General features: G+C 39.4%; 1 protein-coding gene across 2 annotated transcripts; it reads left to right on the top strand.

Annotated features, from left to right (window-relative positions):
- Positions 1-26869, top strand: CLSPN (claspin). 2 transcript variants are annotated; one of them, XM_054571548.1, is made up of 26 exons: positions 1-101; positions 3820-3925; positions 4445-4890; positions 5496-5657; positions 6343-6420; positions 6752-6824; positions 7392-7500; positions 7675-8258; positions 11121-11312; positions 13621-13847; positions 13896-13937; positions 14857-15020; positions 15122-15186; positions 15704-15903; positions 16227-16381; positions 18797-19023; positions 19823-19934; positions 21039-21114; positions 21336-21439; positions 23852-24016; positions 24123-24244; positions 24701-24828; positions 25282-25384; positions 25969-26051; positions 26305-26466; positions 26759-26869. In XM_054571548.1, the coding sequence occupies exons 1-26, from the start codon at positions 78-80 to the stop codon at positions 26867-26869; spliced, it is 4020 nt and encodes a 1339-aa protein (XP_054427523.1). In that variant the 5' UTR covers positions 1-77. The 2 variants fall into 2 exon arrangements, with proteins under 2 accessions (XP_054427523.1, XP_054427524.1); XM_054571549.1 differs by lacking the exon at positions 11121-11312.
- The last annotated feature ends 1125 nt before the right edge of the window (positions 26870-27994 follow it).

Below are 27994 nucleotides of genomic sequence, written 5' to 3'. Positions count from 1 at the left end.
GCGGGAGCTGCTGCGCCGCGGCTCAGACAGCCCGAGGCCGGTATCGTCCCGAGCGAAGCGCTGGAGAGACTGGAGTCATGACAGGCGAAGTGGCTTGTGAGGTGAGTTCGTGCGCAGGGGCCCATCCGCGGTTGCGGGGATCGGGCGCGGAGGGGTGGGGTGGGGCAGGGGTCGAGCCCCGCGGAACGGGTTTGAGAGGGTGGGAGGACTACAGCTCCCGATGTGCACCGGGCGGCTCGGCCTCTCGGCGCGGAGAGATAGACGCCCCCCACTCGGGGCCCCGTGGTCTCCCGGTCCAGTCCCGGCGCCGGGCTTCCCGCGCCTCGGTCTACTCAGCGGTTCGGCCCCTGGTCTTTACGGCGCGCGCAGCCGGCCGCCCAGCTCCTCCTCAGCCTGCCCCGCCCGCTCTCACCTTTGGCGCGTTTCCTGTTGTGGGAGTTCTTCCTCTTACCTCTTCCCGAAAGAGAGGAAGGCCCTAGCCGACCCGGGCTGCTGGGATGCGGGGCAGGATTCTCTGTGAATGGACGGCGGGGTCTCAGGCAGTTCCTAATTGGGTCTGGAAGGGGCCTTTGAAGTCCTGGCGTGGGGCCCCCAGAAGGAGATGTACCTGTCTCAGCGCCTCCCAGATGGTGGCTTGCTAGGCCAGCTGGCGGAATTGGGCATAGAAACCACTTCTGTCCCCAGCCCTGTGTTCTTTTCTGGGGTGGGACTAGGGTGAGATACCCACTCTCTTTGGGAACAAAATTTAGGGAGACGCCAGAAAACTCAGTCATCACGATGATTATTTTAAAGCAACATTGAAAAACATAAAAATTAACACAAAAAAGCCCGTTACTTGATATTGAATAAAATATCAAACTTTTAAATAAAGACAAAATTTGACCCTGCACTTGTACTACTCAGCCTCACTCCCCTCACCCTAATTCTGGCTCTGGTTTCAGTAAAACTTTATTTACAAAAACAAACGGCTGACCTCATGAGCCTCAGTTTGCCAATCTGAGTTTGTTAAAAAATACAGCATGCTTTTTATTTTTTTAATTTAATGTTATTTTGAAAAATATTTTATTTATTTTTAGAGAGAGGAAGGGAGGGAGAAAGAGAGGGAGAGAAACATCACTCTGTGGTTGCCTCTGGCGGCTCTCCCTTCCCATCCCCCACTCCCCTTCCCCCAACTGGGGACCTGGCCGGCAACCCCGCCTGTGCCCTGACTGGGAATCAAATCAAGGACGGTTTGGTTCACAGGCTGGCACTCAATCCACTGAGCCACACCAGTTGGGGCAAAAAATATTGCATGTTTTAAAAAAATTATCTTGATTACTATATTTTTTGAGACTTTCTTTTCTCGCCCTGTTCCTGGTCTTGTCTTTTAACTGTTGCTGATACTGCTGCAAACTACTTACAATGAAGTGATTAACAACATCTTGTATTGAGCTGTGTTGTTACCTGCACTCAGTTTAGGGATCCACAGACAGAACTAATAGCTTTATTGCTTTGGATTGTTGGGAGGACCGTCAGCACATACACGATTATCCTCGGCGATTATTCAGTACATGTTATCTTTGGTTATTATTTTAATAATTATTCCATGTATTGAAATCAATCTAATAGTTGGAGAAGTCATTAGTGTGAGGCCTCGTGCCGTACTACACGACAGATGTTAATATTTTCCCCCTTATCAAGTTGACTCGGAGCTCTAAGAACACCAAGGAGGTTGGAGACCTGGCACCTAGGGCAGCTGGGTCGCAAACTGGTCACTCAGATTGTTTTACTTGTGACTTTTTTTTTGTTTAGAAATTTCCAAATATACAAATGTAGAAGAGCGGGTATAATGAACCTATATCTAACTTCAACAGTTATCAAAGCATGCCAGTCTTATTTCATTTATAATCCCATCCATTTCTTCCTCACTGGATTATTTGGAAGCAAATTCTAGACATTTCCTCCACAAATATTTTATTATGCATCTCTAAAAGGTAATCGCTTTCCAAAAAAGATACCACAATTTGATTACAACACCTAAAAAGTTCATAATTATTGTTTAATATTAAATATCTAGTCAGTGTGCAGAAGTATTCAGGTCCCCTTCACTCATTTATGCCTTCAGTTTGTGTGCATTAGGATCCAAAGAAAGTCTGCATATTTCAATTGTTGATATGTGTGTGTATGTATATATCTTAACTCTTTATTGGTCCCCCTCCCTCTCTTGTTTTTTCAAATTGTTAAATGGGTGGGGCAGGTAGAAGAGGGTAAAGGGGGAATAAATGATGACAGAAGGAGACTTGACTTTGGGTGGTAAACACAAAATATTGTACAATATACAGATGATGTTTTATGGAATTGTACGCTTGAAACCTATGTAATTTTATTAACCAATGTCACCCCAGTAAATTCAGCTTAAAAAAAAGTATAAATTGTTTTAGTTTAAAAATAGTTCAATTTAAACATAGAACCTACAAGTAGGTTGTCTTACAGCATGTCCCACACCTGCATTACCTCTCTATGATATTATTTAACATGTCATTTGGATACACTGAGAAACAGTTCACAAAGAAAAAGCATAATAAATGCTTGATTCTTTTCATTTATTATTACAGAAGTCCCTCCTTTTCTGCAGGGGTTATGTTCCAAGATCCCCAGTGGGTGCTTGAAACTGCATATAGTACCTAACCTTATATGTATATTCTTTTTTTTTCCCCTATATGTACCTATGATGAAGTTTAAATTTATAAATTAGACCAGTAAGAGATTAACAATAACTAATAATAAAACAATTATAGCAACATATTGTATTAAAAGTTATGTGAATGTGGTCTCTTTTAAAATATCTTACTTAACCAACCCTGGTTATATTGCAGGAAATGGCTGGTTGTCACTTGTTTCAAGGGATCCCTTGCTGAAGTCTCCATATAGGCTCAATGCTTCCTGCCACAACATGTGGCTGTCACTCAGAACACATTTTCTGTTCATGTCTTCCATCCACAAATTTAGTGCCTTTTCCATTTTAACTAAGCAATTAAGCACTTACCATGCCGTAGCCATAACTTTGGCAATTTGAAGTATGACCGCAAAACTAACATGAATTTCTTTTTCCTTCTTTACAGTTTAACAGAAGATTCATTCTTAGTAGATTCATTCTGCTGTAGATCTTAGCAACGTTGGCATAAGATTTCTCTTCTTTCTCCTAATGAGCCAGGAGCTTTAACCTTTTCACCTAAAGGAAGTGCTTTATGGCTCCTCGTTAGCATATCTGAATTGCCGGCATCACCACTCCTGTGCCATTTATTAAGTAAAATAAGGGTTACTTGAACCAAGCACTGTGATACCACGACAGTCAATCTGCTAACTGAAGCAGCTACTAAGTGACTAGCAGGTGGATAGTATATTCTGCATGGACGCACTGAACGAAGGGATGATTCATGTCCTGAGTGGGACGCAGTGGGATGGTGTGAGATTTCATCCTGCTACTCAGAATGGCATGCAATTTAAAACTTATGAATTGTTTATTTCTGGCATTTTCCCTTTAATATTTTCTGACCATGGTTGACCATGGGTAACTAAAATTATGGAAAGTGGAACTGTGGATAAAGGGGAACTACTGTACTCACGATAAAGAGTTGGTTCTATAGAATCCTCTAAAGGCGAACAGTGATTTTTTTTTATTTTTTGTCCAGGAATTCTTAATGTCATCCATTCATTGAACCGTTGAATTAATTTTTTTCCTTATTTCAGCCTGATGGTCCCATCATGATTTGTATATTATTATGTACTTAGAACTCCTGCCACCTGCTGGTTAATGCAAAGTATATTCTTATTTTCTAGGTTCACCTAGAAATCAGTGATCAAAAACTTATTTCACAAGAAGTGGATAGTCCTTCAGACAGTGGACAGGGCAGCTGTGAAACAACTGAGCCCTTAAGTGAAAGAGGTTTGTAATAGTGCTTTTATTTTTAGGAATAAAATGTGGGGGCTTGGGTTGTAAGTAGATTGTATTAATTTCATTATTTTCTCGATTTATTAAATTATTAATAATTTATTAAATTATTATAACAGCAAAATAATAGTGCTTGTACCCTTTTGAAAATAATCATTTCTGTAATGTTATTGAATGTGTAAAATGTTTAGAAGCTATCACATTGCCTGGTTGAATGCATTCATTCTACAATAAAAGGATGTTTAACACCTGCCAGAAGGATTTAAACAACTTTTCCCACTGTAAAGATACATAATTACATTTCTTAGTGAGACATTTTTCCAGGGAAAATGTTTATCAAATATATTTTTAGGTTTGCTTTGCTACAGTCAGTTCTTAGTGGTAGTTGCATAATTTTCCAGGTGATACATCACTTGGATAATTGAGTATGTTTTTGGATAATCAGATATGTTTACTGGGACTAGGAGAAAGGCCAAATACAGTACACCTCTAAAAAAAAGTTGTTTCCTTCAGATTCAGATGAAGAGATATTTGTGAGTAAGAAAGTGAAAAGCAGGAAGGTGCTACAAGACAGTGACTCTGAAAGAGAGGACACAAATGGCTCTCCAGAGAAAGCTACCTATGACATTGCTGAAGAAGAAGATAAAGAGAATTTATATCCTGGAAAAAATGGGAAAGTCAGAAGGATTTATAAAACTCTGGCAGACAGCGATGAAAGTGACATCGAGGAGTCTTTGTACCAGGAACATCTTGAAACCCAAGTGACATCTTTAGAGCTGAGTCTCCAGTCTGAAAATACTCTGGACTTTACAGCTGACAGAAAGATTAACAGAAAACCCTTATGTGATAAAGATGGAGGTGGAGGAAAAGCAAAAGTGAAATCTAAGAGAAGACTTGAGAAAGAGGAGAGAAAGATGGAGAAAATTAGGCGGCTAAAAAAGAAGGAAACAAATAATGAGGTACATTTTAAAGAACAATTTGCTATTTCTAAGGCAGAATAACATTTTGGGAAAGGTTATTTTTAGTTCTTGAGTTTTTTTGCACTCAGAATATGGCTTAGAGTTGATTGTTTTTGCATTAAGTAATCAGGTATGTGATTTAAAACTTGGTCTCGTTCTCCATTTCAGACACAGGGAGGATGCTTCCAAAAAAATGGGTTTCTGATTTTCTTTGGGAGCACATGGGCTAATTCTCTGCTGCTTCTGATCTGATGAAATCTACATTTCAAAGAAGGATTTTTCATGCATTCATTACTGAGAAGTCTAATTTGCTAACTAGAAAAACCATCCTCAAGTTTTATAAACTAGTTTCTTACTATGTATTTAATTGACTTTTCAAAAATATTTACTGTTTTTTAAGTTAGTTTTGGACAGTTGCATAAAATCATAGCATAGACTTTAAGGGATGACTGTGGCTTAGGAACCTAGTGAGTAAGTTCTAGAATGCCATATATTTGTTGATGAAACATGGACTTCTTCTTGCCTGATCCAAATTGCTTTATGATGTTGTGAAACATTGGATTTTGAAATAATTGGATTTTACTCTTTCTTTATGGATTATCCAGGAAGAAGAAGGGAAACAACCATTTAATGATAGTGGCTGTCTTCTTGTGGATGAAGACCTTTTTGAAACTGGGTTGGAGGAGGAAAATAACTCTCCATTGGAAGATGAAGAGTCATTAGAATCCATTAGGGCAGCTATGAAAAACAAAGTAAAAAAGCACAAGGCAAGTAAAATATTATTGCAGTAAGAACTAACCTGTTACTTCTAACCTTTGCTTTATTTTCTGATTTACTGTTGGAACCTTACTTTTTTTTTTTTAACTGAAGAAAAACATGTATCAATTGATTTAAGTTTTTTAGCTGTTAACTTTGGAATCATACAGTACAAATGATAGACATGCTAACTTGTTTGGAAACTAGTACTTTGATTGCCCTCCTGGAAATGCTGGGGGGAAAATAAGATACTTTATGTTGTGTAAGAAGCAGATAAATAATGGGGCAGAGATGTAACTTTTATAATCATGTGGCCTCTAAGAAATGAACCAGTAGGGTTTCAGGAAGGGTATCAAAAAGACACATCAAAGCATCATTGTCCTGAGTGTTTGGGAGCATAATTGTTCTTTATAAGAGTATCTGCAGCTGCCTGAGAGTCATTGTCTCTCCTTAGGTAAAGATGTAATACAGAGGTATAAGAAATGAGGGCCCAAATTCTGTTTGAGACATCTAATTTGTTTTCTAGGCATTATAGTGTGCTGTGTTTAAAATAGTCTATTTGATAATTATTGATACATTAATGTAGTATGATGTAATGATATAATGTTGGAGCACAGAAGCAATATTTGAATAAGCAGCATCTTCTTATTTCAGTTTCACTTTTGTCCATATTATTTAACTTGTAATCTCTTTTAGGAAAAGCAACTATCTTTGGAGAGTGGGGTTTCTACATTTGAAGAAGAAAGTGAGTTATCAAAAGGCACTGGGAGGAAGGTAAGGTAGAGCCCTGTACTGTATCGTTGTCATACTGGCCTCTTTCCCTGGGAGATTTTGAATTTCGGAGGGGTAAATATTTTATCATGTTCACCGTATTTTCCTGGTACCCAAGATAATGCTTTGTACATAGTAGGGACACAATAATGGATTGGATTGAATTGATTCTTTGTGCCTTGCAAATTCAAGTAAATGAGTTCCTTGGGTTTTATATTGTATTGAGCTTATTTGTGCTTACTGTTACCTCTCCATCCTCTTTTCTTGGAGAGAGTAAACTCTCTTTCTGAATATCTATGGTGTTAATGTATTCTCACTTTTTGTTTTCTTTAAGGAAAGGAAGGCAGCCAAGTTAACTAAGGAAGCATTAAAAAAACTGCATAGTGAGACTCAGCGCCTTATTCGAGGTAATGCAAATCAGTACAGTAAACTTTGAGGCAAATCACAATATTTCTTTGTAAGCTCAATTTAGATGCTGGGGATTTTTGTTTAACACTCCTAATATTAATTGGGTTATAATATCAAGTTTAGAGTTGATCTTGGTGGGTGGCTATTGTTCTGAAGCCCTGGGGACATTACTGCAAACTGAGAAAATTTTCAGAACTGTAGTTGTGGTAAGGAGGGAGGGTTTTTTCAAGTGGTTTTCTATGAACCGGCTGCATTAAGATCCCTTTGGGAACTTTACAAATATGTAAATTCTTAGGCTCCACAGAAGATCTGATTCAGTAGGCTTGAAATGCGGTCCAAGAATCTATAGTTTTAAAAAACTTCCTGGACCAGTTTGATTTCACAGCCAGGTTAAAAAGCCACTGGTCATCAGGAAGTTCTTTTGTACTTAGATCCTGTCTTATTAAAGCCAGGATTGTTTTCTGTTTCTGGTGATGGTGTTGGCTGTACTGTTTAGTTAGCTGAATATGAAGTGATATTTCAGAATATACAGTGTGTAGATTTGTTTGTTTTGTTCCATTTTATAGAATCCGCACTTAATCTTCCATATCATGTGCCTGAGAATAAAACCATTCACGATTTCTTCAAACGTAAACCCCGGCCCACTTGCCAGGGAAATGCCATGGCGTTACTGAAGTAAGAACCCTCTTTCCTGTGATTATTATTTTCATAAACATTCCATTTTGTAGCAAACAAGTTCAGATACCTTACACTGTTAAAATTGATTTAACTGATTTGTTCTGTCGTAATGGATAAGAATGTTTCATATTTAGGATCATTTTCAACTCCAGCTTATTTCCCTTTCTCTAGGTCATCTAAGTATCAATTAAGCCATCACAAAGAAATCATAGACACTGCAAACACAACTGAGATGAATAGTGACCGTCATAACAAAGATTCTGAGCTGATAACAGCTACAGGATATAAAATGGAAACTAATGCACTCCCTTCAGTTTCGAAGGAACCCCAGATGACTACTGGATCAGATGAGTCTTGCATTAAAGATGTGATGGGAAGTGAAGAACTAGAAATTCAGGATAAACACAAGCAGAGTGATTCTAGACCTTCATCTGGGGGCGACAGCTCAGTGGCACAGCAGGAATCCAGCTTTCTTGGGAATAAGGACAATGATGGGTATCAAACTGGAGGGCCTGTAGCACCTGAACTGGATACCCCGGAGGGAGTAGAAGGCATACAAACACCAGACAAAGCAGATGACAAAGCGGAAGAACCCAGGCAGCAAACTAAATCAGCAGCAGCTGTGCCATCTGAGAAAACAAGGAAGTTCACTCTGGATAGACTTAAGCAGCTGGGGGTAGATGTTTTCGTTAAACCTCGGCTGGGTGCTGATGAAGATTCCTTTGTGATACTTGAAGAACCTGAAACCAACAGAGGTAATCTTTTGAATTGTGGGGAGCCTCTCCAGAATGATTTATTCTGGAAGCTTTCAATTACATGCCACTTTGGATGACAGGGAACACAAGAAGAACCAATAACCAAACATGATCTTATTCTGTGGATGTACAGGCACATCTTATTTTATTGTGTGTGGCCCTATTGCACTATACAGATGTTGCATTTTTTTTTTTTTTACAAATTGAAGGCAGGATCCTCCCCCAGCAAAAAGGTTATGACTCATTTTATTGCAATACTTGCTATATTGCAGTGGTCTGGAAACAAACCTGTACTATCTCTGAGGTATGCCTGTACCAGATATGGGTAGAATCCCATTTAGAAAAATTTGGCAGTGTGTCAGAATATTCTAAAACTTGTTTAAGAGGGAAACCTATTGATAGGTTAATATACAAAAGAGGTACATGGCTATTGTGTTGTGGTATGACATTCATAAAAGCGGTACTATTCAGTTTTTCAGTTAAAGATAAATATTTTGGTTCAGGAAATTACCTGTAAAACTTAATGTATTTGTATTTTTTTACTCATTCAACAAATGCTAGACATGCAAGATGGTATAGGACATACCAAGGGAAATCTGACACTTATTCTACACTTAGCTACTTACACTGTTGTCAGGAAGATAAGTATGCAGGAGAGAAAGTGGCAAGTGACATCTTTTATAATGAACATGTGTCACTGTTAATTGGAAAAAATTAAATAATGTGAAGAAAAGGGAAAAGTATTCTTTACTGAAGGAAACATTTAGAATAAAGTGCTCTAAGAGTTCAGAGGAAGGATAAGTTTCTTCTAATAGGTGGTTATAGGAACGCCTGAAGAATAGGTGGATGTAATTTCTTGTTTACTTCCCCTTTATACTTTGAGTAGGGTGTTCAGGCTTGTTACCTTCTCTATCCCTAGTGCTTCCACAGTGGATGGTACATTGTAGACATTCTTCCTTATGAATGAATGAACCAACGATCCTTCAAAACAGAACTCCAGTATTACCATGTTAGGTAAACTTCCTGACTCACAGGTAGAATTGGGTGTGGCCTCTGCTGAAGCCATGTGACATGATAATTAAGAGTCTAAGCTTTATAGCAAGACTAGAGTTCGAATCTAGACCATGCCATTTACTGTTTAACCTTGAGTGTGCTGTTGGCTTGTTTAAGCCATCTTTAAAAAAAAAAAAAGGAGAAAAAATAGCACTATTTGGTTCACAAGACTCTTATAAAGATTTGATGAAATCATGCATACCATTAGGTAGCATAGAAGAAACACTCAAATAGTGGCTGCTATTTTTACTAATGTTACTAGTGAAATTAATACAACGAAACTCACTAACCGGTTTATGGTTGGCATGTGCTGTCAGCCACAGTATTTGGTGTGTAAAATCTGCCCAGTGAGTCTTTGTTGATTGAATGGATGGACTTTGTGGAAGCGGAGAGGACATTTTTGGAAGACAAAGAATGGTACGTATTGGGAGGTTGTGTAAGTCAGTTTGATCAGAGCAGGAGGTAGTTTGGAAGATGTGTAACAGAACTAGCATAGCTTCGTTAGCAAAGAAGTGTAGGAGTAAGCTGTTGCCTAGAACACGGAGGGAAAGTTTTGTTATGTTTGACTAGAAGTTATCTAAACTGTTGCAGACTAAGAGATGGGGAAGAAATGTTTTTTGAGTACTTACTGTACTAGACACTGTTAAATTTTGTTGTATGGAACCAGAAGTTAAACTAAACAACGCTCCACTGAGAGGAAAGGAAAGAAACCTATTTTTGAGTACCTAATATGTAGGTTCTTTATTAATTGTCTTGTATACAAGTTGGGTGTGTTTCAGGAGCAACCTGTAAGTGGGATTTCCTTTCTGTTTGTACTGACTAAGTATAACAGTTTCACAAAAATCTTTTCTCTCTGTTGCTGTTACATAACTGACTGGATTGTTGTCATTTTCTTTTTTCTATTTTTTAATTGACTTTGCCAATATTTAGTAAGATTTCTAATAAATAGTGGAATGTTCAAAATAAGGCAATTTTTAAAGGGAGACTGAAACCAATGAAATGTGAAGCCCTTGAATAATTAAGAGTTACGGTATTTTTTTTCTGTCATTTGATACTTTTTTTAAAAAAAGATTTACTTTTAGAGAGAGGGGAAGAGAAGGGAGAGAAACATCATTGCAAGAGATATGCATTGGTTGCTTCTCACATGCCCCCGACTGGGGATCTGGCCTGCAACCCAGGCATGTGCCCTAACCAGGAATCAAACTGGCGAACTTTAGGTTCGCAGGCAGGCACTCAGTCCACTGAGCCACACCAGCCAGGGCTGATACTTATTTTTTCTTTTATCCTCATCCAAGGATATGTTTATTGAATTTTTTTTTTTTTAAAGAGACAGGAAGGGAAAGGGAAACGTCGTTGTGAGAAACATCTATCATTTGCCTACTGTACACGCCCCAGATGGGGATCAAACCCACAACCTAGGTATATGCCCCGACTGGGAATCAAACCCACAGCCTTTTCGTGTATGGGAAAACGCTCCAACCAACTGAGCCCTCCAGCCAGGGCCATTTGATACCTTTTAGAAAAGAATTGCACATATTTAGAAACCGCAGTTGTAAGTTACTACCCTAAAATGATTTTAAAAGTATATTAAGTAAGAACAGTTGCAGCAGTCCATTAGTTTGGGTTAAGTTATATGAATTCACACAGCTATTTGTAGCAAAGGAGTGTTTGGTGTTTCTTTGTGTGTTTTCTTTTTTCCCCTTTAAATTTGCTGAGCTTAAAACACTTATCTTATAATTCCTAACTAAAATCTTAAAGGAAGGAGTTTGAGCATGGCAAACTGACATACTGGTTGACACTTGGGTTTAGAACTGGAGGCTTTGAAGGAGCGTTTCTGGAAGCATGCTAATCCAGCAGCCAAACCCAGGGCTGGTCAGAAGGTCAATGTGAACATCATTGTGAAAGATGTGGGCACTGATGGAAAGGAAGAGCTGAAGGCTGATGTGGTGCCTGTGACTTTGGCCGCTGAGAAGCTGGATGCAGTAAGCCACACAAAACCAGGTATTTGAGTGTACATTATTATCATCATCATCATTGTCCTTATTGTTTTCTGCTTCCCACTTTGTACTCTGGCAGGTCTTCATGGCTACTCCCAACCCTAGAATAACAGTTACAGAATATTTTTTCTTTGAGACTTTGGAGAGGGAACAATACCTCTAGCATGATTAACATATAGCATTGCCTAGAGGTGTGGGGTAGGTAAGATGACTTCCATCCTTAAAATAGCCTTTGTCTTACTTTAAAAAACTATCCATTGTAGAAAATGCATTAAAAAAAATAAAAACTTCTACAGTCCTCTCTGAGATAACTTCTATAACCATATTGTGTATCTATCCTTTTAAACTCTTCACATGTGTATATGTATGTAAATGTGTGTATTTTTTTTAAAAAGCACAGCGATGCAATTATGCCATTCCGCTTTGTAATCTGATTTTTTGTTTTAAAAATGTGTTAGGGACAGGTCTGTTGTTTCCACTCCCACTTTGAAAATAGGGGTAATATGTCACACAGAAAAAATGTAAAACACTGAAGAAAGGGTATAAAATGAAAAAGTAGTCTTCCCAAGAGCAACTGTTACCAAGTTTTTGTTTGTCCTAGGAAAATTCATATGCATACACCATTGTGTGTGTGTGTGTGTGTGTGTGTGTGTGAGAGAGAGAGAGAGAGAGAGATTAATACTTACTCTCTGCCAGGCATTGCTCTAGGTGCTTTACATTAAATGACATTAGTATCCTTATTTTACATACATGGAAATAATGCACAAAGCATTTACACAACTCGCTCAAGTGATAGAACCATTAGCCTAATCCAGACTACCTAACTCCAAAGCTCAGATACACATTTGTTTTTGAGGGCTTTTTACCAGTTGCATAATATTTCATTGTATGTGTATAACATGATTTGTTTAACCATACTACTATTAATGGACATATTGTTTGTTCCAGTTTTTGCTGTTTCATACAATGTACATCCTAGTTTGGGATATACAAATATTGATATATCTGGATGCAAAATCCTTTATAGTGGAATCAAATTTTAATATATATCATTCCATTGTTCTTCAAAATAGTTGCACCAATTTATACTCTGAATTACAGTGTGTAAAAGTTCCTGTTTCCTCCTGTTAATTCATATTATACCTAATCTTTACCAAATATATCAAAAATGATGTCATTATTTTGATTTGTAGCTCTTTAATTAGAAGTGAGATTAAACATTATTTTTAACTTGTTTATTAACAATATATTCAGCCCTGGCTGGTGTAGTTCACTTGGTTGGAGTATCATCCTGTGACCGAAGGGCTGCAGGTTTGATTCCTTCTCAAAGCACATAGCTAGGTTGCTGGGTCCATCCCTGGTCCAGGCGCATCCAGGAGGCAACGAATTGATGCTTTTTGGTCACATTGATGTTTCTCTTTCTCCCTTCCACTCTCCCTTTTTCTATCTCTAAATCAATGAAAAAATGTCCTCTGGTAAGGATGAAAAACAATTAAAAACACTATATTCATTTTTCTGTGAATTCTCAGTTTATATCCTTTGCCCTTTTACTCTTGATTGTTTTTCTTTTTTCATTTTTATTTTTAAAAGAATTTTATTTATTTATCTTTAGAGAAAAGGAAGGAGAAAGAGAGGGAAAGAACTATCAATGTGTGGTCGCCTCTCACCCACCCACAATGGGGGACTTGGCCCACAACCCAGGCATGTGACCTGACTGGGAATCAAAACGGTGACCCTTTAGTTCACAGGCCAGCACTCAATCCACTGAGCCACACCAGTCAGGGCTGTTTCTCTTTTTTTTAAAAAAATAGACAAATTTATCAATGTTTTCCTTCATGGCTTCTGAGCCAGAGACTTTTTTTTTTTTAATTGAAAGGAAGAGAGAAAGAGAAACATGGATTTGTTGTTCCCCTTATTTATGCATTTGTTGGTTGACTCTTGTATGTGCCCTGACCAGGGATCAAACTGGCGACCTTGATGTATCAGCATGGTACCCTAACCAACTGAACTACTTGGCCAGGGCCTGCCTGGAGACTTTTGAAGTCCCACTTCTCCCCACTTTTTTTGTCCTTTTAATTTATAATCTCTGCATAGTATATTATCCTAGGATGTGGAACATAGTTCTGGAGGTTCTCTTTTACACTTGAATTCATAATAATCCCCATTTGTTCAAGTAACAAAAGCATAGAGAACTAAGGTCTCTGCTTTTCCTTTTAGAATGTGACTAGAACACTTCTGGAGTTGCACACTTCCATTATTGTAGTGTGTAGTCAGCCATTCTGTTTAAAACATGTCTTTGTATTTCTGTTCAGGTGAAAAGCTTCAGATGCTGAAAGCTAAACTGCAAGAAGCAATGAAACTCCGAAGGTTTGAGGAACGCCAGAAGCGCCAGGCATTGTTTAAATTAGATAATGAAGATGGATTTGAAGAAGAGGAGGAAGAGGAAGAAATGACTGATGAGTCTGAGGAAGATGGAGATGGGGAGGAAGAGGAAAAATTAGAGGAGGAAGAAGAGGAGGAGGAGGAAGAGGAGGAGGCAGTGGAGAAGGAGGAAGAGGAGAAAGAAGAGGAAAAAGAAGAGGAAAAGGAGAAAGAAGAAGAGGAAGAGGAGGAAGGAGGCAATCAAGAGGTTAGGTTTCTGGCAATTACATATATTTGTTAATTGGTCATGAGGAATAAGGAAAAGACAAGAATCAGATTTGAATAGGAACATAATAAACATGTTCAATTGTCTAAGAGATTTTAGGTGCAGAGATGAAAGTAATTAGCTCATATGTACCTCAGTCTTAGTGCATTCACTTCATTTGGCACCATTGAATACCTGCAGTTCACAGAGCCACTGCTTGTATTTACACAGTGTAACAATGCTGTAATGTTAAACGGCTTTGCATGAACAGGGACTTTTATCTCTGTTGTTTATTTAGGTTTCTCTATTCAGAATAAAAAACAGCTTTAACCTTGGCCAGGTTGAGGTCTGGAATCACTTCTCAGGCAGGCCAGCACCTTCCTGAGTTAATTTTATTCTGCCTTGAGGAGGGTATTTGTAGAGGGGCCATGGTGTAGTTTTTTAGGAGCGAAGTAGATGATAATAGGATTTTTCGTATTGGAGAAAAGAAAAGCTTCCTTGTCAATTGACTTAACTGGAGTCAATTGAAAGAGCTGGTTAATATTTAACCTGGGGAAAGAAAGAAGAAAGCAATGGCTGAACTGGATAGCATGTCAGTCTGTGGTAGGTTTGAAGTCAGTAGTTGTCCTGCAGTCTTAGGCTAATAATTTAACCTCGCATTGCCTCAATAAAATGATAATTCCAGTTTTCTTTCATAGTCTTGTAGCAATTTTGGGAGGGTGAATGGTAAAATAAGTATAAAAGAGCTCTAAAAGTGTCAGGGGAAATTATGCTATTGATTATGTGGGGACCGAATTTCCTTCAGGTTTACCTTTTCAGATATAAACTGTGACTAAGCAGCTATATGGCAGGCTAACAGTGTGTTTGCTTGAAATTTTTTTGACATGTGTCATTTCATTTTGGGGCGGCGTGATTGACAAAGATTGCAGAATTTCTTCTCAGTAATGAAGAAATAGAAACTAAAGATGAGAAAGACGTGGATAAAGAAAATAATGATGACAGCAGTGAAATTGGCAAGTCTGTTCTCAAGCCTCTCTCATTAGATTCTACCGTACTCCTATTTAAAGACAACTCTTCCAGGATGGGGTAAGTAATTCTCTCTAAGGAAAGATAAGATTCCCATGGATTTGCGTCTCTGGTAAGACACAGAAAGAGATACTCAAATAATTTACCTTCTTATTTTGTAGTTATTTGCCCAGTGAAGAAAAATCAGAAACAGATGAAAACTCAGGCAGAAGGGCTAGCAAACTGGGTAAGTGGTGACTCTTAGGCATAACTTGACTTTTCTTTGGTCTTTCAGCTTTGATACTTAAGGGCTATGGTTCCATAAGATTACATTTTTGTAACCTAGTGGACTTTCCCAGTCCTACTTGTGGGGATGAAAGCAATTTAGGAATTAGAATATTTTTCTTGGTCCAGTTTTTTGAAACTTATACAGTTTCTTTATAGTTGACCATGGATGTCTAATGGGCCTGCGATGGGTAGGTGTTGATTGTGTGAACCAGGAAATACTTCCATGTAGATCAAAGGGAGATGTATAAGTGATAAGATCATGAAGACAGTGATCACAGGCATTCAGTGATAAGCCTTGATTGCATAATGCTATCTTAGCACTACAATTTACTTTTAACTTAATGTTCTGGAACATATAATATGAGAGATTTGCCTATGAATGTTACCTGACAGTTTCATTCTCAACTCTTTTTTTTCTAAACAAATCCACTTTATTTCTGGGATCACACACTTACAAGTTATTTCTCTTTCTTTAGATGAAGATGATTCATGCTCATTGCTAACAAAGGAGAGCAGCCACAATAGCAGCTTTGAGTTGATTGGCTCCACAATTCCATCCTATCAGCCTTGCAACAGACAAACAGGCCTTGGGACGAGTTTTATCCCTACGGCAGCAGGATTCAGATCTCCTTCTCCTGGCCTATTTCGAGCCAGTTTGGTTAGCTCAGCTTCTAAGGTAAGATGGTAACGATTTCTAATCTCCTCTCCCTTTTGCTTCCCACAGTGCTAAATAAAGTGTGTCCAAGCCAACCAACTGCCACCACGTTATGTATGTTCAGTTTAAAAATCCATCCCCTTTATGTATTAAAAACAAGCTTCATCTAGTATTCTTACTCCCTTGGAGACATTTTTCTTTATGCCTCTCTTGGCTATGCATTGTCCTCCTCAATTGCAATTGCCTGAGAGTAGATTAAATATGGCAAATAGCAACTTCTGTTGTTGTCATGACAATGAATGACATTTGTAAACTGTTTTTGTTTGGTTTTATTTTGGTGCCAGAGTTCAGGAAAGCTGTCTGAGCCTTCGCTTCCCATAGAGGATTCCCAGGATCTGTATAACGCCTCCCCAGAGCCTAAGGCACTGTACCTAGGAGCAGGAGACTTCCAGTTCTGTTTAGAAGATGACACTCAGAGCCAACTGTTGGATGCAGATGGGTAGGTAGTTTTATGTTTCTGTGGGTGGGATGGTGCTGGGTACGGCTTAATTTTGTTTAAAAATAAAATGAGCTTCTGTCACTCCATCTGCGCCTTCTCTTCTGAGAAAGAAAAGGTGTACAGACCATTAGTATTACATTTTACAAGTCTGAACCAAGTCTCTTCAGAAAATAAAACATAAATAGCCCTTGCTGATATCCTTCAATCTCTACCTCATTTGAAATACATACAAGGGGGGACCCAAAAAATGGAGTTTGTTTATAAAAAGTTGTGTATTCTTACATATTTAAACCTCAGTCACCTTCAAAGTACCCTCCATTTGATGCAACACACCTATCGAGATGTTTTTTTCACTGCTCAAAACAGTTTTTGAACTCTTTGACTTTGGTGCCTTTTAGTGCTTTTGCTGTTTTTTGTTTTACCTCTTCCACATCAGCAAAATGTTTCCCTTTAGGACTTTTTTTCATCTGGGGAAACAAAAAAATTCACTCAGGCTGAGCTCTGGTGAAAAGGGAGAGTGGGGCATGGGGGGTCATACTGTTTTTGGTAAAAGCTGGTGAGCACTCAGAGTGGTGTGGGCAGGTGTGCTTGTAAATCAGCATTCATGAGATGGGCAAACACTTGAAAGAGTCTTCGGAAACAGTTCACTGAAGCTGAATGCAGCTTCTCACAATGCCAGCTCCTACACTGATACGGATGGGTTTCTAGAACACTCATCTAGTAGGGGAAGCCTGTACTGCAAGGGGCCACCCCTCCAGAAGATAATGCCATTTTTGGAAGGAGGGGTCCCTCCTCGTAGTTCTTGGAGAAGCATCAGATTTCCATATATCCATCCTTCTGTTATGATTGTTGAGTGGGCTTGAGAATTGACTGACTTTCCCTGACCAGGTAGCTCAGCTGGTTAGAGCATTATCCCACTACACCAAGGTTGTGGGTTCTATCTCCCGTTAAGGCACATACAAGAATCAACCAAAGAATTAGTATATAAATAAATAAGTGGAACAACAAATTGGTGTTCCTCTCTTTTTCTCCCTCTCTCAAATCCATAAATAAATTAAAAGAAAAAGAGAATTGATAGACCTGTGGCACATTACATGGGACACAACACCAAGTCCTACTCCCTCTTATTCTTTATCTTTATCTGTTACCCCCTTTTTTTTTTTTTTTAAACGGAGAAGAGATTTTGTTCACTCTCCAAGAAAGGAGAGGGGCACGGTATGAACAGATACACCAGCATTGAGGGGTGGAGGCTTTGAGCTTTTATTGAATTATAATTGGGTTATAAAAGCGTGGGGGTGCTGTTGTGAGGCCTCTGGATTGTTGGGGGCGTTGCAACACAAGGCTGCAGTTTGTTCCAATGTTATCTTCTGCTATGGCTGTGGGGAGTGGTTAGTCACATTCTGTTCTTGCTTTCCGATAATTTCCAGTCACACTGTTCTAGGGAAAAAAATAAGTTTTCTTTTTTTTTTAAAAGACTTTATTTTTTTATTTACTTTTAGAGAGGGGAAAGGAGGGATAAAGAGGGAGAGAAACATTGTGTGAGAAATGGAAGTGATTGCTGCACACCCCCAACTGGGGACCTGGCCTACAAACCAGTCATGTGCCATGACGGGGAATTGAACCAATGACCTTTTGGTTCACAGGCCAGCACTCAATCTACTGAGCCACACCAACTTGGGCCAAAAAAAATAAGTTTTCCTATCAATCACTGGCTGTGCAAGGTGGTGAGGAGAAGTTATCTGCAGAGTCCAGAGAGAGGGAGAAGGATTAGAATCCCTACTCCAAACTTCACAGAGACAGGGTTAGGGGTTAATTGAGTCAAGCTTCCACTGCTCACTGCTCTCCTAGTTGCAAGTCTCAGGAGGTGGAGGAGAGGGAGAAATAGAGAATGTCCCTGTATGGGCCACCAAAATGTTAGGGTGGTCAGTGACACAGGTTGTGAAAGAATTCATAAAGAGAAGAAAGTGTAGAGAGTAAAGATTTTATTTACTCTCCAAGAAAGGAGAGGTGCATGGTGTGGAGAGATACACCAGCCTTCCTTTTTTTTTTTTAATTGAATTTGGGTGACATTGGTTAATAAAATTATACGAGTTTCAGGTATACAGTTCTGTAATATAGCATCTGTATATTGCATTGTGTATTCACCACAAATCAAGTCTCCTTCCGTCACCATTTATCTCCTCTTTATCTCCTACCTTCCTGCAACCTCCTATATCCTTTACCTTTTGAATAGCATTTATTCTTTCATAAAACTTCCCCCTCCCTCCTCAGATTATCACAAAACTTGAATCTTTTGTCCTCTGGTTTGAGATTCAGCTTCTAACTTTGGTACTGGAAATGAGTTGAGTCCTCCCTGCCCCTGACTACTTTGTTTTTTCCCTAGAGCATTTCTAATACTTCTCATTGTACTTGTAGGTTCTTAAACATTAGAAACCACAGGAATCAGTACCAAGCTTTGAAGCCTCGATTGCCATTGGCCAGTATGGATGAGAATGCCATGGATGCTAACATGGATGAGCTGTTGGATTTGTGTACTGGAAAATTCACATCTCAGGCTGAAAAAGCTCTGCCTAGGAAAAGTGACAAGAAAGAGAACATGGAGGAACTTCTGAATCTTTGTTCAGGAAAATTCACCTCTCAGGGTAAATATCCAACAAAGTACATTAGGCTCACCACAGCCAAATATCCTAAGTCAATATCCTTGAAAAGAAGCCCCTTACTCTTGGGTGAAAAGTTTACAGAGGACAGGGTGTGATGGATTCTTGCATGTAGATTGAATTCACTACTTAGCTTCCTGACATTTTGAGCCCTCACTTTGTTAGGGTAGTGAAGTGTCGACTTAAGATTGCTCTTAATATTTGTGCAAAGCTTAGAAAAATGTCTGCTGTATAGTAAATTTCATGTAAGTCCCAATTTACTATTCCTACCTGTACACCCCTCTCTCCCCTGACACCCGTGCCAGAATGTAAGCTCTATGGGAGTTGGGATCTTTGATTTGTTCACTACTGTATGCCTGGTGCCTGGCACATAGTAAGCACTCAGTAAGGATTTGTTGAATGAATGAACAGTTGGTGAGCTCTTTTAGGCAAGCGTACTTTAGAACTGCATTGAGCTAGTATGTCTTTATTTTATTATTTTTTAAATATTTTTTAAAATTTCTTTTTAGAGGGAGGGGAAGGGAGGGACAAAGGGAGAGAAACATCCACATGCAAGACAAACATCAATGAGTTACCCCTCAAATGTTCCCCCCACCAGGGACCTGGCCCCCAACCCAGGCATGTGCCCTGACCGGACTCAAACTGGTGACCCTTCTGTGTGGAGCAATGCCCAACCTGCTGAGCCACACCAGGCAGGGCAAGCTTCCCTGTCTTTAAAAGGCTGGGAAGAGAGGATAAAGCTGATATTCCTTGGTGACAAGTCTTTTTCTTTGTTATGATGTAGATGACTCCACTCTGGCTCCATCAGAGTTAAATAAGCAAGAGAAGGAGAGCAGCGTGGGTGATCCAATGGAAGAAGCACTTGCTCTTTGTTCAGGCTCCTTCCCAACAGACAGGTAAGTCTAGGTGATAGGCGGAAACTTGGGAAGGCCTCGTTTCTTGATAAAATTTTGGAGTCAGGTTCTCTGGGCTTAGCAGTAACTGGCCATCTAGGGGCTTCATATCCTGTCTGAGAGCATTGCAGTGGGTCTGGGTCTCATATTTGCATGTAAGCAAACTATAATTCTTTCATTTACTTAGTGGAGAACAGGATAAAAAAGAGGCAAAAATTAGCACATGAAAGTGCTCAACATCACTAATAATTAGGGAAATGCAACTCAAAATCACAATAAGATATTACCTCAAACCCATTAGAGTGGCTACTATCAAAAAAACAAAATAGGAAGTGTTGGTGAGGATATAGAGAAATTGGAATCTTTGTGTTTTGTTTGTAGGAAGGTAAAAATAAGCTACTATGGAAAACAAAATAGCAATTCCTCAAAAAAACTCAAAGCAGAATGTGATTCAGCAATTCCACTTTTGGGTTTATATACAAAGGAATGAAAATAGGGACTCAGATATATGTTTGTATCCGCATGTTCATAGCAGCATTATTTTTAATAGTCAAAAGGTAGAAGCAACCCAAGTAGATACAAAAATGAGTTGTCTGTATATCTATCTACAAACACCATGGAATATTACTCAGCCTTAAAAAGGAAGGAAATGCTACAGCATGGATGAACTGTGAGGACATTATGCTAAGTGTAATAAGCCAATCATAAAAATACAAATACTACATGATTCCATTATATAAGGTACTTAGAATAGTAAAATTCATAGAGAGAGAAAATGTAATGGAATGATAGCTGCCAGGGGCTAGAGGGTGGGAAAAACAAGGAGTTGTTGTTTAAAGGGTACGGAGTTTCGCTTTTGCAAGATGAAAAGAGTTTGAGAGGTTGGTTGCCCAACAATGTGAATGTACTTAACACCTTACCGTTAAAAATGGTTAATATGGTACATTTTATGTTCTGTGTATCATATCACAATTTTTAAAAAATTTTAAAGGCAAGATATCTTGTTTCCTGTTTCTTAAAGAGATTGTTGGTACTAGTACATAAGGTATTTTCAATTCTTGTAGTTTGCTTGCAACATCTTTACTGATTTGTGGATTTGCATTTTAGGGAAGAAGAAGGTGAAGAGGAGGAACTTGGAGACTTTCGGCTTGTCCCAAATGATAATGAGTTTGACAGTGATGAGGTAAGTTTGAAGGGAGCAAAGTAATCATAACTGAGCTGTGTAAATTGCTACTATATGTTTTGTTTTCCCAGTCTGAGTTCTTGAAAATTCTAAGTTTGGCATCTTATCAGAAGTGATTTCCTAGAATGAGATGTTTGGGCAGAAGTTTGCAAATCCTGTTTTAATTGAGGGCACAATTTTATTCTGTTTAACTTTGGATGTAATCCTATCTGATTTTGCAGGGTGAACACAATGACTCCGATAATGAAAATGAGGCACTGGAAGACTATGAAGATGACGATGAAGAAGAGCTCCTGAGACGGTCTGAGAAGTTGAAAAGGCAAATGTAGGTGTTATGTCCATTCATTCCTTCAGTTGCTAGAAAGTTTTAACAGTTAGTTGCATTGTAGCTTGCCACCTTTTTACCGAAATTTGCTGGTTCTGTTTTTGCTTTTTTTGGTTAGCATGGATTAAATAAAATCCATTCACATGTTATCTCTTTGAGTATTCAAAGATAGTCATGTCCTCCTTAAGCGATTTCTGTACTGAACCTCTAGGTCGTTCTGCTGCTTCTCACGTGGCATTGTTTCCGTACCTCTCATATATTGGGTATTATCTTTACCTTCAAGTGTGGTCTGTATGTAGTGATACAACCATATTTCTTGTTCTGGATGCATAACATACTACTTAGAATATAGTCAAAGGCCATAAGAGCTGAGTCACTGTAGATCCTAAGGATCTAGTAGTCAAACTACAATTCCCTGGATCTTTTTTCCTATGAATTACTGTCATTCCAGGTTTTTTTCATCCTAGGTTTGGGCAAAAGACCCCCACTTATTTTTATTTTTTTTAACCTTCACCTGAGGATATGTTTATTATTTGAGAGAGTGAGAGATGAGAGAAATATCAGTTGGCTGTCTCCTGTATGCACCCTAACTAGGGATCGATCCCTCAACCATTGGTATACAGGACAATGCTCCAGGCAGCTGAGCCACCCAGCCAGGGCCCCATTCATTTTTTCAGTGTTTTTTAGTTGTACTGATCATGAAAATAAACCATTTATTTTAGAATATTTAAAAGAATATAGAAAGAATACATTAGAAGCCATCCATGTTCATCACCCAGAATCTTTATGGCAGTGTTGATGGTGGTTATTGCTTCGTCATCTTTTTTATGCATGTATTTTTATATAGTTGAAATCCGTACAATTTTCTATAAGTACAGTTTTGCTTTCTTTCCCACTTAACATATCCATAATCAATTTCCCACATTACAAGTTTTATAAAGAACATTTTAATAGGTATTCAATATTATATTATATGTGGATGGCTCTTGGAATTCACATATAGGACATCATATTAATCCCTGTTGGATTTATATTATTGTTTTTAGCCCATCATTTATTCTATTAGGATCAGTTTTGGGTTCTAATTTATCACCTGTCGAATTAACTCTCTCTTAAAAGATTTTATTTATTTTTAGAGAGAGAGAGGGAGAGAGGGAGAAGAAACATCTTTGATTGGTTGCCTCTCACATGCTTCCAACCAGGGACCAGCCTGCAACCCAGGCATGTGCCCAGATCGGGAATCAACCAGTGACCTTCCAGTTTGTAGATGACACCCAACCCACTGAACCACACCAGTCAGGGCTATCTCATACAGCTTTAGATCATCTATAGATTTTTCTAAGGCAGTGGTTCTTAAACCTCACTTAACTGCAGAGTCCAAGTGAAATCTTACAAGGAATGACTGCTAAAGGTTAAACTCCTTAAAGAGTGTGGATGGGAAGATTGGGCAACTTAGTGGCTAGTAGCCTCTGAAGGAATTCTCCATAAACCCTAGGGTTTACAGAAACTCAGCTTTAAAAAAGATAACGTAAGTCTTTGATAAAAATCATCCTTCAGAAAGTCATCAAACCTTTGCCACTCATGGCCATAGATAATAGGACTTTGAACCCAGAGTGACAGATTTGCTCTCAGTGGGAACTGAAGTCAGAAAAACTAACCAGCAGTGGTTTTGATTACCAGTAGTTCTGAGACTCAGTTATGCCTATAACTTGGGGGTCAAGATTTGTTGGACTGTAAGGGATCCAAGTCTGTTTCCTTTCTATACCACAGTGTCTCCTAAAGCTAATGAGCTTAAATATAAAATGATAGATTGAACCTTCTAGTAGGCATGTTTCAAGTGTATAGAGGAGTTTGAGAGTTCTGGCTTTAAAGTTGTCAACCTAATTAAGTTCAGGCTCAATTCAGGCAAAAGTTGTTAGTCTCTAGTCTCAGTTCCTTCAACTATAAATTGACTAGAATAATAGTGCGCTCCCTGAGATAATGCAGTGATACCTGTAAAGCACAGCTACTGGCACACACTATTATGAAATGATAGGTCTAAGTATTATAAAAATGTTTTACTATAAAGTTAAACCTATTACTAGAGGTGGCTCTATCTTCTGCTTTTCTCGTTGCTTCCGTATTCTTTTTTATTTTTATATATTTATTTTTTACTGATTTTAGATCGAGAAAAGGAAGGGGGAGAGAGAGAGAAAGAAACATTGATTTGTTGTTCTACTTATTTATGCATTCCTTGGTGGCTTCTTGTATGTCCTCTGACTGGAGATCAAACCTGCAACCTTGGCACATCAACTTTGGCTTATTGGGACAATGCTCTAACCGACTGAGCCACACAGCCAGGGCCTCGTTGGCTTCCATATTCTGTGTGTATATTCATTGTTGCATTTTCTGTTCTTCAAAATTATTTTCCAGGAGATTGAAGAAATACTTGGAGGATGAGGCAGAGGTGTCAGGGAGTGATGTGGGAAGTGAAGACGAGTATGATGGGGAAGAGATTAATGAATATGAAGAGGATGTAATTGATGAAGTACTTCCTTCTGATGAGGAGCTACAGAATCAAATCAAGAAAATACACATGTCAGTATCCTAACAAGCCCTGCTGAGTAATGGTGGGGGAGTGTTAAGGTGCCCACTATAACCAGTAAGAGTAGGGCTCAGTTTGAACACCACACTTCTGTTGTAGGAAAACAATGTTGGATGATGATAAGCGACAGCTACGTTTATACCAAGAGAGGTACCTTGCTGATGGGGATCTGCACAGTGATGGTCCTGGACGAATGAGGAAATTCCGATGGAAAAACATAGGTATCTTGGTTGTTGCCTTTACTTACTTATTTACTTATTAGATTTTATTTATTTGTAATGAAAGGGGAATTGGTGAGAAAGAGAGGGAGAGAAGATAAGTTGTCTCTCGCACACCCTCACTGGGCACCTGGCCTACAACCCAGGTATGTACCCTGACCAGAAATCGAAGCGATGACCCTTTGCTCTGTGGGACAACACCTAACCCACTGAGCCACGCTGGTCACCTTTAGAAGGAAATGGTATAATGTGCATGTTTGTCCAGTTTAAAATGACAAGTGGAAATCAAAACCATAGCAGACTGTTATGGAGGACCTGGTTGGAACCATTATTTTCTATTAATGGGTGAGAAAAGTTTGTGTCAGTATATGGTAAATAATAGGAGTTCGCTTGCATCTGTCCAGGCATCCTTTCCCATTGGAGTTGCAGAACGCTGATAGCCTTAACTCTTTGCTTTAGATGATGCTTCCCAGATGGACTTGTTCCACAGAGACTCTGATGATGAACAGATCGAGGAACAGCTTGATGAGACGGATGCCAGATGGAGGAAGGAGCGAATTCAACGAGAGCAGTGGCTTCGGGACCAGGTAGGAAGTTTGCAAGAAATACATCTCTTTTGACCCTAGTGTGCGAGGAGAGGACCTAGACATCTATCTTGTCACAATAGTTTTAAAAGCTTGGGTAACATATTGCCATCCCTTTTAATCCTTGAGTTTTCTTTTGTGCTTTGAGAAGGTTTACCATGGGCATTTCTTCGTGTTTATCCAAAATCAGTTTTTTTTCTTTTTCTTTCTCTCTCCCTTCCTTCCTTCCTTCCTTCCTTCCTTCCTTCCTTCCTTCCTTCCTTCCTTCCTTCCTTCCTTCCTCTCTCTCTCTTTCAATTTTTATTTATTTATTTATTTATTTTTACTAAAGCAATAAAAGGTTGCAAAAAGGAAGACAAATGATATCCCAGGTACCTTAGCTTCACAGTCTGGGCTATGCCAGCTACTTCGGGGAATGGTAGACTTCTGTTAATGCTACCTGATTTTTATTTTCAGGCACAGCAGGGGAAAATTGTAACTGAAGAAGAAGAAATTGGGGAAGACAGTCAGTTTATGATGCTGGCCAAGAAAGTTACAGCCAAGGCGTTGCAGAAAAATGGTGAGTACTTAGTCCTCCTCAGGGTCTACCTCCTTAGCTTATTAGCACTGGTGACTTGGAAGTGACTCCAACTTTCAGGGCCTATTGCAGCTTAGTCGTGGGCCTATGTCTAATGCTGTCTTAAAGAGGTGGGGCTAGACATTGTTCTTGGAGTTTTGTGTATTGGGCTGTGGGTGTTGTACTTACGAGTATGGGTAGCCAGTTTTGCTCTTTGTTCTAAGACAGTTCAAAGGAGTGAATTCTGGATTATTTATTTAGCTGCTCAGGATTAAATACCTAAGTGTTAGAGCTGGAATTTGAACCCAGATGTATCTAACTCCAGAGCTGAGGCTCTGAAACACCACTCCAGGCTCATATTATTCTTGCTTTTCTTATTACTGTTAATGATTAATCAGTAAGTCCAATTTGGTTGTCTGTCTTCTTGTAGTCACCTGCTATAGTTTCAAGTTACCATTATAAAATAATCAGAGTTCCTGTGGCTATAGTTTATTGGTTTATTTAAAGGCTTCTTTGTTTATTTAGATTTAGAAGTATTGTACCCAGTTTTGCCCAGAACAAAGCCTCTCTGTCTTTTTTCTTTTTAGCCAATCGTACTGTGGTCATTCAAGAATCAGTGTCTTTACTCAGAAATCCTTTTGAAGCCATCAGACCGGGAAGTGCCCACCAGGTTGGTTGCAGGTGTTTGTCTGACGTCATGATCTGCAGTGTTATAAAAGCCCAGGCCAAGCTAAGGGAGTACTCTCGCTGGGGAGGGAAAGGGCTGTAAGAAATGGAAGTAGATGGCAAAGGACTCTGCTATTTTTCTTCAACTGAGTGGCTGGTAATATGTCCCCTCGGTACTGGGGAGGTATGGACAGGCCAACTTCTCATTCTTTCTTTGGCACTTGGGATTTGATACCAGATGACTCTTCTTTCCTCAGCTGAAGACAGGCTCACTGCTTAACCAGCCCAAAGCTGTACTTCAGAAGCTGGCTGCCCTCTCTGACCTCAACCCCAGTGCTCCCCGAAATTCAAGAAACTTTGTCTTCCATACACTTTCTCCAGTCAAGGCTGAGGCAGCAAAGGAATCATCTAAGCCTCAGGTAGGGAATTTGAGAACCGATTCGATGACTTTCCAGAGCAGAATTTATTAATTCAAAAATATGTATTTCCTGCTTAAAGGCTTATGCTGCAGTGTTGATCCTGTACTGCTCAATAAGGTACAATAAGCTACTCCCAATAAGTAATCAGTTTTGAAACCTACCTGGAAAGTTTCTATTTCTTTTTTCTGCCATTAATCGTCTATGATTTAACTTTGACTTGCTGAAGAGCTAATTGAAGGTAAGCACTTGTATCAGGGTCTTGAGCTGGCCTGACTCTCTCCCTATTCTCTAGGTGAGGAGAAAGGGTCCATCCTTCATGAGAACTCCTTCACCTAAGCGCCTCAAAACAGGTGATGGCACCTCAGGATTGAAGCAAAGCATCTTCAGGTACTTGGAAAGCTAACCCCATCAAGGAAGCCAGCACCTACTTTTGAGAACTTCCTGGCACTGAAAGTTGGAATTGAAGCTCACGTGGGTGGTTCTTCCTGTCCTTCATAATCAATGCATTAAGATTGTCAACGGAGATTGCAGTTCTTTCTGCTTCCTGGCTCTGGACATCTCTTTCCTTTCCTAGTATTATTTCCTGGATTGTCCAGTAATCTTAACTCTGCAGTGTTTACAACATTGACTCATGGGACACCTGGGTGAAGACTTACTTCCTTCTTGAAATTCTCGATACTTTATCCTAGCAGCTTGCTCAGTTGGTACCTCTTTGTGAAAGGAGAGGTGAGAGGAGGAGGAGGAGGAGGAGGAGGAGGTGTGGCATTACAGAAGCTTACAGAAAGCAGTGAACAGCAATACCAGCACTGACTCCGTCACACTCCTCAGGTCTGTACCAGGGTGACCAGGACTAAGTGAAAGAGATACCTAGACAAGAGGACCTAGGAACCAAACAGTTGGGTTTTCATTGGTCTCGCCCCTTCCATTTTCCTGTATGCCTCTTACCAAGACAGCCCCAAGTGTCTGGTGAACCTCTGCTTCCTTTATGATGACTCACGCTGGTACCCAAGCTAGAAAGACTTTGGCCCCCATTTTCTGGTATATGAGGATGAAGATAAAGGGTAACAGCCAGTGTCTGGCCACATGACATATCCCATGGGACGGAGAGTTCTCTCCTGGGACTGAATTCTCAGCTTGAAACTGTTGCTCAAGGCCCTCCCTTCTCATCCTGACAAAAAGAAGCGTGACCGTGATGCACTGCCTTCCTCTGGTGGAGTGCATTGACCCCGTCAGTCAGAGGGCAGTTTCATACTTCATTACTTATTTTGAGAGAAGACCATCATGAAGCTTAATCAAAATATTGTTAAGAGAATTGCCTCCACTCCTGAGTTCCCCTAAACCACCATGAGGCACTCTCATATTAGACAGATTTTTTTCAGAACCGAGCATTGTTGCTGCTTTTGGGGGAAACGTTCCATGTAATAATATGGTTTTAGTGTCAGGAGCTGGACTTGGATAGTTGGATGAATTGTGCCAATTTTGACTGACAGGTGGGGAACACAAGGTTTTCTCCAGTTGTTTCTAATAC

This window comes from Pteronotus mesoamericanus, unplaced genomic scaffold (genome assembly GCF_021234165.1).
Source record: "Pteronotus mesoamericanus isolate MK-2021 breed Mesoamerican mustached bat unplaced genomic scaffold, CSHL_Meso_final contig_221, whole genome shotgun sequence".
NCBI lineage: Eukaryota > Metazoa > Chordata > Mammalia > Chiroptera > Mormoopidae > Pteronotus > Pteronotus mesoamericanus.
The sequence above is the reverse complement of the archived record's forward strand: the minus strand, read 5'-3'. Positions and strand labels throughout refer to the sequence as shown.

What these genes read in the sequence shown, in the direction of transcription:
- CLSPN (XM_054571548.1), top strand. Translation starts at nt 78, where the DNA reads ATGACAGGCGAAGTGGCTTGTGAG. An exon ending in GACAACTCTTCCAGGATGGG is followed by an intron (nt 15,021 to 15,121) that starts GTAAGTAATTCT and finishes CTTATTTTGTAG; the next exon opens with TTATTTGCCCAGTGAAGAAA. An exon ending in AGGAAAATTCACCTCTCAGG is followed by an intron (nt 19,024 to 19,822) that starts GTAAATATCCAA and finishes GTTATGATGTAG; the next exon opens with ATGACTCCACTCTGGCTCCA.